Source organism: Neocloeon triangulifer, unplaced genomic scaffold, assembly GCF_031216515.1.
Source record: "Neocloeon triangulifer isolate White Clay Creek 2 clone unplaced genomic scaffold, ASM3121651v1 ptg000011l, whole genome shotgun sequence".
Taxonomy (NCBI): Eukaryota; Metazoa; Arthropoda; class Insecta; order Ephemeroptera; family Baetidae; genus Neocloeon; species Neocloeon triangulifer.
The window spans coordinates 737,871-751,404 of NW_026775553.1; the positions used below are offsets into that span (position 1 = coordinate 737,871).

At 42.1% G+C, this 13,534-nt stretch overlaps 2 protein-coding genes across 2 annotated transcripts in view; one reads left to right on the plus strand and one right to left on the minus strand.

Moving 5' to 3' along the window:
* Positions 1 to 13,510, minus strand: part of LOC132196062 (ubiquitin carboxyl-terminal hydrolase 48-like) — a 46,254-nt gene extending 32,744 nt beyond the window's left edge. The window contains exons 1-14 of the mRNA XM_059618452.1: positions 13,212 to 13,510; positions 12,951 to 13,154; positions 12,704 to 12,850; positions 12,476 to 12,634; positions 12,168 to 12,413; positions 11,945 to 12,111; positions 11,809 to 11,889; positions 11,565 to 11,758; positions 11,282 to 11,509; positions 11,062 to 11,228; positions 10,868 to 11,012; positions 10,608 to 10,809; positions 7,851 to 7,975; positions 7,584 to 7,789 (exon numbers count right to left, since the gene is read on the minus strand). Coding sequence (XP_059474435.1) covers positions 7,584 to 7,789; positions 7,851 to 7,975; positions 10,608 to 10,809; positions 10,868 to 11,012; positions 11,062 to 11,228; positions 11,282 to 11,509; positions 11,565 to 11,758; positions 11,809 to 11,889; positions 11,945 to 12,111; positions 12,168 to 12,413; positions 12,476 to 12,634; positions 12,704 to 12,850; positions 12,951 to 13,154; positions 13,212 to 13,321 — 2,381 coding nt within the window. The 5' untranslated portion in view covers positions 13,322 to 13,510. The remainder of the gene's footprint in view (positions 1 to 7,583; positions 7,790 to 7,850; positions 7,976 to 10,607; positions 10,810 to 10,867; positions 11,013 to 11,061; positions 11,229 to 11,281; positions 11,510 to 11,564; positions 11,759 to 11,808; positions 11,890 to 11,944; positions 12,112 to 12,167; positions 12,414 to 12,475; positions 12,635 to 12,703; positions 12,851 to 12,950; positions 13,155 to 13,211) is intronic.
* Positions 8,790 to 10,589, plus strand: LOC132196066 (E3 ubiquitin-protein ligase Siah1-like). Its single transcript, XM_059618461.1, has 4 exons — positions 8,790 to 8,944; positions 9,005 to 9,201; positions 9,300 to 9,827; positions 9,882 to 10,589. Exons 3-4 carry the CDS (start codon positions 9,320 to 9,322, stop codon positions 10,211 to 10,213), a joined length of 840 nt encoding a protein of 279 aa, XP_059474444.1. The 5' UTR covers positions 8,790 to 8,944; positions 9,005 to 9,201; positions 9,300 to 9,319; the 3' UTR covers positions 10,214 to 10,589.
* Positions 13,511 to 13,534: the final 24 nt, after the last annotated feature.

The following is a 13,534-nucleotide window of genomic DNA, read 5'->3' on the forward strand; positions in this document are numbered from 1 at the left end:
ATAGGGGAATAACCTTCAATTTTGAGGTCAAAGGTCACTAGGTCACTGGAAGTGACCTTGAACTTTGACCTACGATTTTGCTTCCGGCAGCAAAGTCGTAGAGGGCAACGAGATAAATTAAATCATACTTGTATTTATGTTCTACGTCCTCGGGAAGCTGAGATTCAGCCTCTTTAAATTTTCAAAAATTTGAGAAATCTGGGGAAAACCACATATTTTTGAAAGGTGTTTATGGGTGCAGAATGCGGTCGCGATTGGATAACACGATAGAATGATTCTTTCTTTTATCAAATATTTGAATTGACAAAAATCTTTTTTGATTTAACCGTTATGAAATTAATATAAAAAATTGACAATCAAGTAAAATTAATTTCCGTTCCGAGAGCAAAAAGCTTCTTGCGGTGGATGAGTCTGCAGAGGAGAATTATTTGTCTAAATGAAGCTAGCGTGTCGCTGCTCCATCCATAACTGAGGCGGAATAATGAAGCAAAGGGTTGGAAAGATTGTGCGCGGCAAAATAACGTTAGCGTGTTATCAACAAAATTATCAATCAATGCGGGTTGCCTGCTGGTTTCTTGCGCCCTTCACGGGCAGGATGCTGTGAGTGACTCGTCTCCCTTAATTAAGCGACACGGCAAAAAGCGCGCACTTATGACAACAGTATTAATAATTCTGCTACTTTACATTAGAAAGGAGGAGCCTGGCGAGATTGCACACAGTATAAAACTATTAATCACGCCATTCACCGCGAAAACAATGCACGCCTCAGACGCGTAATAATATCGCGGCGGCGGCAAAAAGTGACGCGCTCGGTACATTTTCGTAATTTTTATATTTTACGCTAGAACGAATTTCGGATCGTTAGGCAGTCCGTGCCCGTTGCATATCTCTGCCTCGGGGGAGAGTTTGTTCAACTGAAAATTATAAATTTGGATTTTAAATGAAGTAGTTTCAATTTCAAATAAATTGAACTTTCTCAACAATTTTAATTAAACCGAAATTAATCAAGGGACTTAATTTTAATCATTTTTATCAGGGTTTCTGAGCACAAAATTTTTCGGGTGCTCAAATTAATTTGCTCCTGCTCCTGCTCACTTCTAAAGTGCTCCCTAATTTCTGCTCCTGCTCCTGCTCACCTCAGGAGTGCTCACCTACATCTGCTCGCGAGCATGCTCCCTCTTGGGGTGCTCGCGAGCAGATGCTCGTGAGCATGCTCACTAAAGGAGTGCTCAATGCTGCTCCGAGCAATTTTTGCTCCTGCGATATGCTCCCAAGCAGTGTCATGCTCATGTTTGATATGAAAATTCGGCATGTAGGTTTTTAATTTACTCTGAAAGAATATTTATTACGCCGAAATAATTTAGCAAAATTCAAATACATCAATTTGATACCAAATTAAGACCATATAAAAATTTAATATAATTAAAATAATAAAATTATTACCATAAAATAATTTCATTATTATTTAAAAAGACGAATTGTTGCCAGGAGCACATAAATATGAAGCAGGAGATTGAGCTCTTTTTAAATTATGTACAGCGGAAAAGACACAAGAGGACTGAAGGTTTGCCAGGAGCACATAAGGTGCAGCAGGTCGAACTCAGGGCTGAAAGGGGTGTAGGCGGAGCGTCAGAGCATAGGGATTAATGCATTGCGATTCTAAAGCGTCCTCCACTGGTTTTTGTTGATCTCACAGTATACAGTATTGATTTAGTATGAAATTCTGTTATTGTAGTAAAATTTTTAAAGCAAATGTGAGCAGAAGGAGCATCTCGAGCATTTTTAGTTAATTTTGCTCCTGCTCCTGCTCACTTCTAAAAAGTGCTCCCTAATTTCTGCTCCTGCTCCTGCTCACCTCAGGAGTGCTCCCCTATATCTGCTCGCGAGCATGCTCCCTTTTGGGGTGCTCGCAAGCATCTGCTCGCGAGCATGCTCACTAAAGGAGTGCTCAATGGTGCTCGCGAGCAAAATTTTGCTCAATCTTGCTCGCGAGCAGCTCATGCTCAGAAACCCTGATTTTTATAGAAGGTAGAAAGCATTGCATCTAATAAGTAAACTGGATTTATTAAATTAAATTTAAAAATTAATCGAATAATTATTAAGAAAAGTATAGTTGACGCAATAAAATTAGTGGTCGGCAACCCCACCTGTTAACTCTCTGCTCACAATATCAAGTGAGTGAACATCTATTGTGATTGTGCAGAGGCGGCGCCTTTTCCCATTTTCCCTATTTCGTGTTTTTTTTTTCTGCTGAAAATGCATCAGTTGCCAAGAAAAGGAGCATATCAGCTGGCATCTCTTTAAAGGCCGAGGCGAACATAAATCAAACACAGACGTCGGCAGTGTATCTTGCTTATTTAATCTAGTCCGTCGCCTCTGTGCATCGGCCCTGGCGCTTCCTTGCATTCAAAATACGTTGTCAACTTCAAACGAGTTTGTCACGCGCGTCAACTTTCGTTCGGTCATTAAAATTTCCCGCCAGATTAACTCCGCGGATCGAAGAGTTTGAATTGAAATTCGCGCAAAGTGGCTCCATTTGTTCCGCAGCTTGAAATAAAGACGAAACATCTCTCAATTTACTTGGCTCGGTCGGTGTGTTGTGCCGACAGCAAAAAAGAAAAAGAGCGAGCCTATCTAGCTAGCTCGGCGGGTTGCATACATACGGCGGCGGGGTTGGTATTTTATTCGGGAGCGAGTTATGGGGAAAAAAATGTTGCCGTTTCCTCGCGGGACGTGTAGCTCATCCGTCACTGCCAGCGCCCGCCGGAGACGAGTCATTAGAGGCGAGGAGGGATGCATAGCTTGCCAGGCGCCACCCTAAGTGCGCGCCAGCCGCCCTAAAGCTACATTATAGCCGCCGAAAAGTAGCGGGAAATATTATTATTGCCATCATGTTCAAATATATATCTATTGCGCCGACAGAGAACGAGCAAGAGAGAGAGAGAATCGCTGCGAGAATGATGATGACACGTGACCCCTGGCAGCGCCTTTAATGAGGTGAAAATTAGCCTGGCTAAAGATGAATTAGCAAAGGGGATCGTCTCAAGCTTGGGGCGAACGTCTGCTAAAATATTGATAAAATCGTCACAAATTTAGATATAAATTAGGTTTAAAAATTCAACGGTTGATTTCATTTTTAATATTTTTATTAATAAATTAATTTATTTGTAACATTTTGAAATAATCTCGTATTTCTTGGACGCATCGCATCTCTTTATAAAAGTGGAAATGATTTCATCTCGCGAGCTGGGGCAGCTGGAAAGGGGGAGAAAGCAACATTGAATTAAACACGCAGATCGCTGCATCCAAGCGTGCTTGGCAAACATGAGTGAAGTAATTGAGAAAACACGTATATTAGTCGGTTGCTGCTGCTCGGGTTTATTTGTTTTGCTGCGTCCGGCGCATTTTAATTATTGCTCCTTGGAGCCGCGACCGTCACTCAATTACGCGCAAAGGGACGCTTTGCAGGGATTTACTCTTTCTCGTGACACATGCGTGGCATGTTAACCCTTTTAACATCGTCTGAAGGAAATAAAAACAAGCCAACAACGATGACCGGCGACCACTCGGGGGATGGGGTGTGTCGTGTGTGTGTGCATAAGATTACACCATGTCATTTCTCTCTTGCATGCGAAATGCTTAGATCTTGTTTGTCCTACATGATGTGGATGGTAATCTGCAGGCCCAGGAGAAAATAAAATAAACGGGACAAGCGCGATTACAAGCTCGAGAGACGCGGGATTCGTGTTTTGCGCAGAGAATTTATATTCGCTGCTGCGGTTGCTCAGCAGAGATTGCTTTGCTTTTTGTTTCTTTCGAAAAATAAACGAGATTGAGGAGGATTTTTCAGCCGCGGGCAGTAAAATTGGAGCATTAATCTCAAATGTAGATTTCATAAAACAAAGTTGCTTCCAACAATGCTCAAATTGGCTCAAATTTTGATTATTTTTCTGAAATTAAATGCTAATTTGAATATGACTCAAGTTTTCAGCAGCAATAACATTTTTTTTTTAAATATTGCCCCCACATTATTTGGAACTAATCATTTTATTTCATCTTGCTAAGACCGTGGACTCGTAATCCGCAACAATCAGCTAAGTATATAGATGAGCAGAAATAATTCAAGAAGCTTCTTGGCTAATTTAGTATCGCCGACATTATAATATGGGAAACAGCCTCGGGTCTTCCACGGCCAAGCGTAATAAATTCCAAACAAAAAACAGGGTGGAACGTCGATCGGTGGCAAATTTGTTTGTTTATAAAACCGCACCGAAAACACATTTCAAATTTCGTTCAGAGGGCGACGCATGAATGGTCGCGGTGATTCAGAATGAAAGCACAAAAAAGCGCAGTCTAAGAGTTTATAAGTGGCGATATCCGGCGCACAAGTCACGTATTAAGTGGGGGTGGGTCCATCTCGCTTTGGTCACGGGGAGCTGCAGTTTGATCGAGTTTCCGCATCGCCGCTCACGCCAATGTCCGTCCGTCCGCGCAATTACATGCACGTGACCAGAGCGAGGAGCTACCTGTGATCAACGGCGAACGGCACTCGCGGCAGGCAAAAAACGCGAGAGAGACGCAAAAAGTGGGCAGCTTGCGGTCGCCGCAAAACAAACTGCCGCGGCATCGCTCAGCCGTGTCCTCGCTCAGGTCAAACACTGCACCGACGTCCGCAAAATTTTTCAAATCAAAATGCTACTTATCATAACTGCGGAGGCTGAGTAACGTTTGGACCGTAAAGAGGATTTTAACAGCTCAGGATCGCAAAATCATTAAATTTAGAACCGTGAGAATGGATCATTTTGGTAGTCAGAAATTGGGAGTCGGCGAGAAAAATTTTGAGAATTATATAATGTAAATGCAAATTAAAAAAATAACATTTTCACACTTTCTTAAAAAATTCCGCAAATTTTTAAGCACTTTGAATTCATCGATTTCTGCAAAAAAAAAAAAAAAGCTCATATTTTGGTTCTTAAAATACCAAAATAAATATTTTTGTTTCTTTTCAAATTTCACTATTAGAGGTTAATAAGGGTATAAAAAAACTGCAGTCAAATTAATTTGGGGTTAGATTTTTCAAATTTCATTTACCCTGGCAAAAGGTCAAAATGTCAAGCCTTTTGAAAATAGGCAACCTGACAAAAATCTGAGATAGCCAAAAGATGTTCTGTGTTTTTTACACCAGTGTTTGAATTTACAAAAATATTGGGCGAGTTCTTTGCAAAATTTAGATAATTAAAAACAAAATGTCTTACAATTAGAATTACAGAGAATTAAAAAAAATGGGATCTCTTTATATGGACGTGAACTTTTTCATTGGGGTCATTTTAATAAAAATTTTGTCTTTATTGATGAGTTTCGAAGCAAGATTTAAAAAAATGATGTCTAAAAAAATTAGGCGCTTTTGAAATTCTATTTAAATAAAAAAGTTTAAAAATTTACACTTAAACAGCAAATTTCCTTAATTAAATGTTAAAATTTTACGTCAGGCACAAAAAAACTTGAATAGCTTTTCAACCCCCGCACACTTTCAAAAAGTCGTTTTGAGTTGGCGAGGGGAAGAAAGAGAGCAAAGCAGCTTGAAACTGGCCGCGCGATCAAAGGCCGGCAAATTATGCGGTTGTGATGCATTTCTAATTAGAAACACAACAAAAACGCACTTGATCTGCCTCTTTTCAAAATATATTTCTGAGACAGATCAAATTACGCTTTCCAGCACACAAGAGACTTTGACATGACTTTAATAAATGTGCTTTTAATCGCTCCGTCAAAGCGCTGCAGTTGGTGCCACATGTGCTGCCGCGAGGAGACGAAATGCAAGCTGCGATTACAAACTTTTTGTCGCTGCACCGTCTCCTCGCGGATCGCCGAGAGCTGTTTTTAATTATTGACTTTATCAAAAACAGTCACAATTTGCTCATAAGGAACATCTTTCAAAAGTTGGTCTTGTAGCTTTTATCAATTTGTTTAGTGCAATCCTTGATTGAAAATGTTGATTTCAAGGCAGAGCTACTTATTTTTTTTTTAAATCAATTAATTATAAAAATATACTTTTATTTTGATATATTAATATCAGACGCGTGAGTTTCAATACTTTTATTTCGTTGAATAAATAAAGTCAATATCGCTTTTCATCACTTATAAATTTCACTCGATCGAGCGGAAACGTAACAAATTATTGGCACGTCAGGATGGATTGTGCAAGATGTTTTCGGGGCGTTTCGCTTGCTGCGAGCGGCTGGGGTTAAATGCAAACGAGCTCGCGCCGAATATCAATTCGCAGTTAAAGGGCAAAAATCGCGTAGGGAAAATATTGCGCGCGAGTGGAAAAGCGTCTCACAGGGAAAGCGGGCCGGGTTTAATGATTTATGTTCTCCGCTGGGGGTGGGTGTGGGGCGCAATAATTCATGACGACGACGTCTTGAAGGAGAGGGTGGAGACCATGTATCACCCTCGCGCACACTGTCACCCCCACTATATGTGGTCCAGCCAGACGACAGCGCCGCGTTCGCCCTTTATTTATTGTTCCAGTCAAGCCGAGCGGCCTTTTAGCTTTGCGACTCTTTGCTTAAATATTAAAACCGACGCTGACCACTTTTAAATCACGCCCACTTTTGCCACAACAATTGTATTTGTTTGATTGAAATTATAATTTAAATTATTTGCTAAAACTCTATTTTCGTTACAATTTTCATCGAGTTTGTGCGATTCCGTGTTAAATTTGGTAACAGTTGGAGCAAAATCTGGCCGGCCGGCCGAGCAGCGACCACTCGGCGCAATAAATCTCTGAACATTCTTTATTGCTGAATGTGGTCAGTAAATTCATAACTCACGTTCCAAAGACAAATGGCCCAATATTACGCTGGGCATACTGAGAGGACATTACGAGCTGCGCGATTCCCATCTCGGCCGCAACTTGTGATAATGTCGGAATATCAATTTATGTAATGCCAAGTGTGCGCAAGCAAGGGGCAGGAAGCAAAATAAACCGAGCGACGGACGCTTAGGGAAATTATTCCGAGACGGACTAAGCAGACGAGACAATCTGCTCGAGGCATCGGGGGTCGCCGAATAAATAATTCCACGCAGACATAGATATGGTCTCTCAGTCTCAGCCTAAAAGAATGCCTTTGACTTATCTGATTACCCACTAGGCATTTAATTAAGTCAAAAACGCACCAAAAGCTTCATGTATTCTATTTTGAGATTAAAAAGACGCCGGCACATTTATATTTTTTTTTCTTTTTGAATAATTAAAATTTAAATACTTGATGCCTCTCTCAGTGATAATTTTAAACTTATTTGTAGTTTAAAAAATGTATTAAATAAAATTGAAACAATAGCAATTGTATCGGAAATTGCGGTTGCAGTTTAATTAAGGCAGCGAGCCGATGGTATCACACCTGGCGCCGCCGCCGTCTCTGTATATTTTTAGTCCACCCACAAGCGCAGATCTGCGATATCAAACGCTGCTGCGCGCTTTGGTGTTAATTAATAAATAAGCACTTGCACGTTGCGATAGCATCGGCTATTCCGAGAAGAAAAACCAGTGCCCACTTAATTACCATTCACGCCGTACTTACTTAACGAATCTGCTCAGCTTCTGGACGAAATCAAAGTTGACGACGTAGAGCGTCTTGGGCCGCATCGAGGGCGTCTCGAACCTCACGTGCTTGTTGCTGCTGGTTTTGGTGTTCGGGAAGGCGATCAGCGCCGGCAACGAATCCTTCAGCTTTTTGGCAAATTCCACTCTTTCCTCCAGCTTGACGCTGTCCTTCAAGTCGTGGTCCTGTCAAAATGACAACATTTATTTTTTTATTATTTGCATAAATTAACATCTCAATACACACCTGGCATGTCTCGCAGGTCTCAGTTTGCAGAGGGAACTCCAGGGAGTTGGGGAAATACAGCTTCAGAGTGTTCCAAACCACTTTCGGCACCAATCGCCGCAAGCTCTCATTTGTGGACAATGCTCCTGTAAGCACAAATTCATCAAAATTATAGAAAAGAAAAATCCAAACAAATACGCATAAATGAGAATGACCGAAAAAGTAATTATCTATTTAGATATTATAATTATTTTATTATTATTGTGAAATTATCCTTTGGGGATTCATCTGTAAAAATAAAAATAGTTTTATGCGTTGCAAATTTCTTATAATTTGAAATGACTCAATGTGATTTCTTCCCGCCACTTGCGTTTGATGCCATCTATGTGAGAAACGTGAACTCCTGAGCTTTTTGTTAAGCACCGTATGGAAATTTTGTGCAAATAAATTTCCAATAATTACATTTTTTTGCTTATTACGATTATGAGGTAATTAGATTTTGATAATGTTGATCTGACGTTTAATTTCTGTTGCACATCAGAAGTAACATAATAATAGGAAAAATTGAAAGTAATAAGATTTTAATACCTTAAATTCAGTAATGGAGAAATATGGTTTCAAAAGTTTTAACTTTAAAAGAAAAATTACTTTTGAACTTCAAAATAACCAACATTATTATAATAAAATCGAGCAATGTAAAAAAATTATCACAATTGGAAAATATTATTTAATATTAGAAATGATTCAGTTCATTAATTTCTAACGTTCAGAAATTAAATTGATGTTTTAAATATGAAGTGGGATCAAAAGTGAAGCGCGGCCCATTTTCGCGTTGGGGCTGTAACATTTAGCAACGCTGGCAGCCAAGCACGACGACTTCGACCCGCCGCGCAGCTGTTTACTATCGATAAAACTATTTTGGGAGAGTCATATCGATCGTTCGACTTGTTTCAACTTGTTCCGAGTGCGCTTGTCGTGACGTGTTGGCCAAGTATTGCATTCGATGCTTGCAACGCGATACACGGATTCGCGTTAATTATTATGAAATTACGGCAGCGAGACGTTGTTTGCATGTAAAATGGTGGAGTGAGATTCCAAGATTGGCGTCTGCAGAGGTAAATATTGCACCGATTCAGGTCCTCCTTCGGCATAGTAATTGTGATTGTGCTTTTCAGACGATTTTCTAATGATTCGGATCGAGTAGGCCCGCGAACGAGGTCAAGTCATGTCAGCGAAAAAAGGCCCAGATGTCGTCGCACCAGCAACTTTCTACCAACCATAACTTTGCGCCCTGAATGTCCTGTTGCTGCCTTTGGTGGACCGAAAAGTCACGGCCGGTCGTATGAGAGCGAGTGGCGTCAACTTCAGTCAGGTAAAGATTACAAAAAATTCAACCAAAAAAAAGAGGGTTGCGCAATATTTTAATCCTAGTGAAATTTATGATGATTTATTGAAACTCAATTATTGCAGCCTTTTCGCACTCGACCTTCATGAAAAAACGACCCGGCCCGTACCACCACAGCTCCTCCTGTGCCCACAAGAGAAACAAGATGTCCTCGCTGGACGCGACCTGCACCGACCTGGCCAGTCTGCTCGAGTGCCCCGTGTGCTTCGACTACGTGCTTCCGCCCATTCTGCAGTGCCAGAGCGGCCACCTGGTGTGCTCGAGCTGCCGGCCCAAGCTCAACTGCTGTCCGACGTGCCGCGGCCCGCTCGGCAACATCCGCAACCTGGCCATGGAGCAGGTGGCCAACACCCTCAAGTTCACGTGCAAGTACAACTCGAGCGGCTGCGCCCTGACCCTGACGTGCGCCGAGAAGACCGAGCACGAGGAGCAGTGCCAGTTCCGGCCGTACTCGTGCCCCTGTCCGGGCGCCTCTTGCAAGTGGCAGGGGCCCTTGGAGCAGGTCATGCCCCACCTGCTGTCCGCACACAAGTCCATAACCAACCTGACCGGCGAGGACATCGTCTTCCTGGCCACCGACATCAACCTGCCAGGTGAATTCATTTATACAATTTCTTTTGGTCCAAATTCAAATTTCGATTTCGCAGGTGCCGTGGATTGGGTGATGATGCAGACCTGCTACGGCCACAACTTCATGCTGATCCTGGAAAAGCAGGAAAAGTACGAAGGGCACCCCCAATTCTTTGCTGTGGTGCAAATCATCGGATCTCCCAAGGAGGCGAAAAACTTTGCCTACAAGTTGGAGCTCAACGGAAGCAACAAGAGGAAGCTTACGTACGAAGCTTCGCCGCGGTCCATCCACGAGGGCGTGGCGGCCGCGATCAACGGCTCCGACTGCCTCATCTTTGACCCGAGCATTGCCAAGTTGTTCGCCGACCACGGCAATCTTGGAATCAACGTGACCATTTCGCAAATTTGACCGCCGCAAGACTAAATTGCCATTTTCAAAATGGTCTCCCGAATGAATTAAAAGAAAGTTGTTGTTAATGAATTGGAAAGTATTGAATACTAAAACTGTTGATTTTTGTAATGATTTCAGACAGAATAAGTCAAATTGATAGATTTTATACTCTATCCGCAGAAACTGTAGATATATTTTAAACTTGATCAGCCAGTGTGATCTTCCGAATGTGTGAATTTACCACTTCTTGCGTTATTATTATTATCAGAAGAAACGTTTGGGAATAGCCCCAATTTCATGAATTGTGCCATTTGGTTGGAATGGGACGATTTCGATTGCAATTTGAATGATGCATACAGATAAAAACGTAATAAATAAAATGATATAATTCAAATTTGGTTTTTGTACTCACCGTGCTCGCACACCAGGTCACTGTTCAGAATGAACTCCTTCATGTCAAACGGTGAAGTGTGGCCGTTTTTCTTGTGCTCCTCCTCGGCAGCAGGTTCCTTTTCCTCTGCAGAAGTCTCGGATGAGAGCCTCGGCCTTTTGGGTTCGGAAGGTTCCGAGTCGCTGACACCATTGGTGATGCACTCTTTGCCTCCTTCAGGGGACTGCAGGTTTTTTTTATATATAATTGATGAACCAGTTAATTTATTTTCTGTTTAATACCTCTGAGGCTTTGTCTTCCATGGGCTCATCCTCTTGCTCCGAATTTTGCTCTCCCGACTCGGCCAGCTGGTTTTCAATCCTTTGTTTGGCCAGGGTGCGCCACCTTCCAAAGGTGGCCTTGCTCACCCAGTAGCTATCCTCAGACCTGAATCAAAGATTTAACGATATTTCCAATCAGGTCCAATCTTTCTTACTCTGATCCTTTCAGAGCCTTCATTTCCTGTGTCACCAGTTTCGAGTCTTTGTCCACAGCCTCTTGCAGCTGCAGCAGGTTGCAGCGAATTGCGATGCACTCGCTGCACAGACTTTGTGGCAGGGCAAGCCGGGGTCCTCCTTTGTATTTCTCAAATAACGTGTCAGCCTTGGAAACAATTTCCATACTTGAATTGAAAATAAAATGTAAAGAGAACTCACCACATCGTTGCTGACCAACCTCGTTTCCGACACTTTGTTGTAGGCCAACTTTTTGTGAGGACACAAGAAACTCTCATTTTCAATGACGTCATCCATTTGGGGGTTTTCAGCCCACGCGGTGACCCACGACAAAGGTAAAAACTCCCCAGTTTCATTCTTGGGAACAATGTGCTCCAAGATTTCCGAGAAGTACTCTTTGTTGAACTGCCACAACTCGTTTTTCATGTTCTGCAATGAAATCGCGACTCAGTCGAGGAAATCCATTTAAAATAATTTGCCACACCTCATCAGTCTGCTTATCTCCCTCCTCAGTTTGTAATATAGCATTCTGGGTGCTGATGTGCATCTCAAGCCAAGGTGGCAGGGTGGGGACGACCTCTGGCTGGTCCACCGAGTCGTACACAATCATGTAGGCACAGTTGGACAGCAGCGAATCCGGATGGACTTTGCTGATTTTGCCAGTTTTGCCTCCTTCAACTAAAAAACAATCAGTATTTCACACAAGAAAACAAAATGAGAGAGATTACCCAAGCACAATTTGTGCATAGGCTCTATGCTGGAGTCATTGAACGAGTACCACTTGCCCTTGTCTGCATCTTTGACGTTGACTAGAAAAAGGTTCAAGTAGATTAAAGACAAAATTTGCAGCCCTCAAATTCATACTGATGTAATGGCCACCGGACACTTCCTCCCCCAAGTGGACGACAACTGCACTCAGTTTGTACTTCTTGGCGTTGGTGCTGTCGGCCGTTTCGGAGGAAAACGGGGACAAATCAATTTCCTGGTTGATTTCCAAAAAGGTTTTGAGCTTCGTGATCCTGTTCTTTTCTCTAAAGATGAATTAATTTTAAGACAATCCGTTTAAATCATGAATTTTATTTCCAACCTGTTGTACTCGGAACGTAGCACTTGGATCACAAACGTTGGAGGCAACTTGGTGAATTCCAATTTCTTGACGGCGTCACATTTCTTTAGGCAAACTCCGCAGAAGTACTGATTCTCCTCGTCCATTTTCTCTCCATCCATGGTGGATTTGATGATTTCTTGGACGGTCTGCTTCTTGGACGTCAACGGCAGCTGGAAGTTGAGCATCGAATTCGGTGTGGTCCTTGCAGTTCCACACTCATTGCACCTATTTTAAGATTTTTTAATTTTAGATTTAAAATTTGATTCCATTCAATAAATTATATATACTCTATGACAGAGTTGCACTCGGTCATGAAGATCTTTTTACAGATGTTTTCCACCATGTACTGCTCAATGTTGAGGAACAAAGTGGCAAACTCCTGAGGGTCCTGGTGCGCGTTCTGATTCAGGCTGAGCGCTTCGACCAGCTTCAAAGGGTCTACGACTCTAAAATTAAAAAAAAAAAAAAAAAATCAATAAAGAATCAATTTTTACAATTAACGTATTGGTTTTTACTTTGCATTGCCAAACTCCATCTCAGCAATGATCAACTGGAGCTGTCCGATGATGGAATTCGCTTCGGGCAAGTACGTCTCTGTCGCCTGAAAAACTTCTGGGTCCATGTCTCCGTCAGTCACAGGATGCCACTTGTAAATAGCATCTCTGCAGATTGCAAAAAAAAAACATTGTAAAAATTGCTACAATATTGTTAATTCATTATTACATAAATCATGTCATGTTTTAATTCAAAATTCAAATTCACCTGAAGAGGCGGTTGTGGTACCAGAGCTGGAGAAAGACGTTGCAGTAGCACAGAGCACCGTAGTTCTTGAGTCCTGCAAAGGCGTAAGGTAGGTCGTACTTGAGCATGCCCTCGGAATTGCTGGCCGGCGGTTCTTCGGCCGACCAGAACTTGTCGATGATGGTCACCACGCAGCGAGGGTTGTTCTTGCAGGGCCGATGCTTGCTGCGAATTCACAATAAAAAATCACGCTCGTCTCGTCTCATGATGAAAAATTCTCACCCTTTCGAGCAGGCCTGGTTCTTGATGCAGTAAGCATCCTCCAGTTGTTTTGGCTGCAAATCTTGCGGGCTTTTGATCTCCTTGAACCACGTCCACTTGTTCTTGGCCATGTTTTCAGAATTTCCAAAAGATTCAAACTGCAAAGCTTCAGAATTCGCGAGACCGTTGAAATTCCAACTCGGCAACTGAGAATTGTGGTCACAACAATTGCGCAGATAGCGACAACAATTGTTTTGATTTCATTCCACCCTCCAAAATTGAAAAATCGGCTGGGTGTCGCGCTCAAAACAAAAATCATCAGTCATTGTTTGAAATTCATAAAA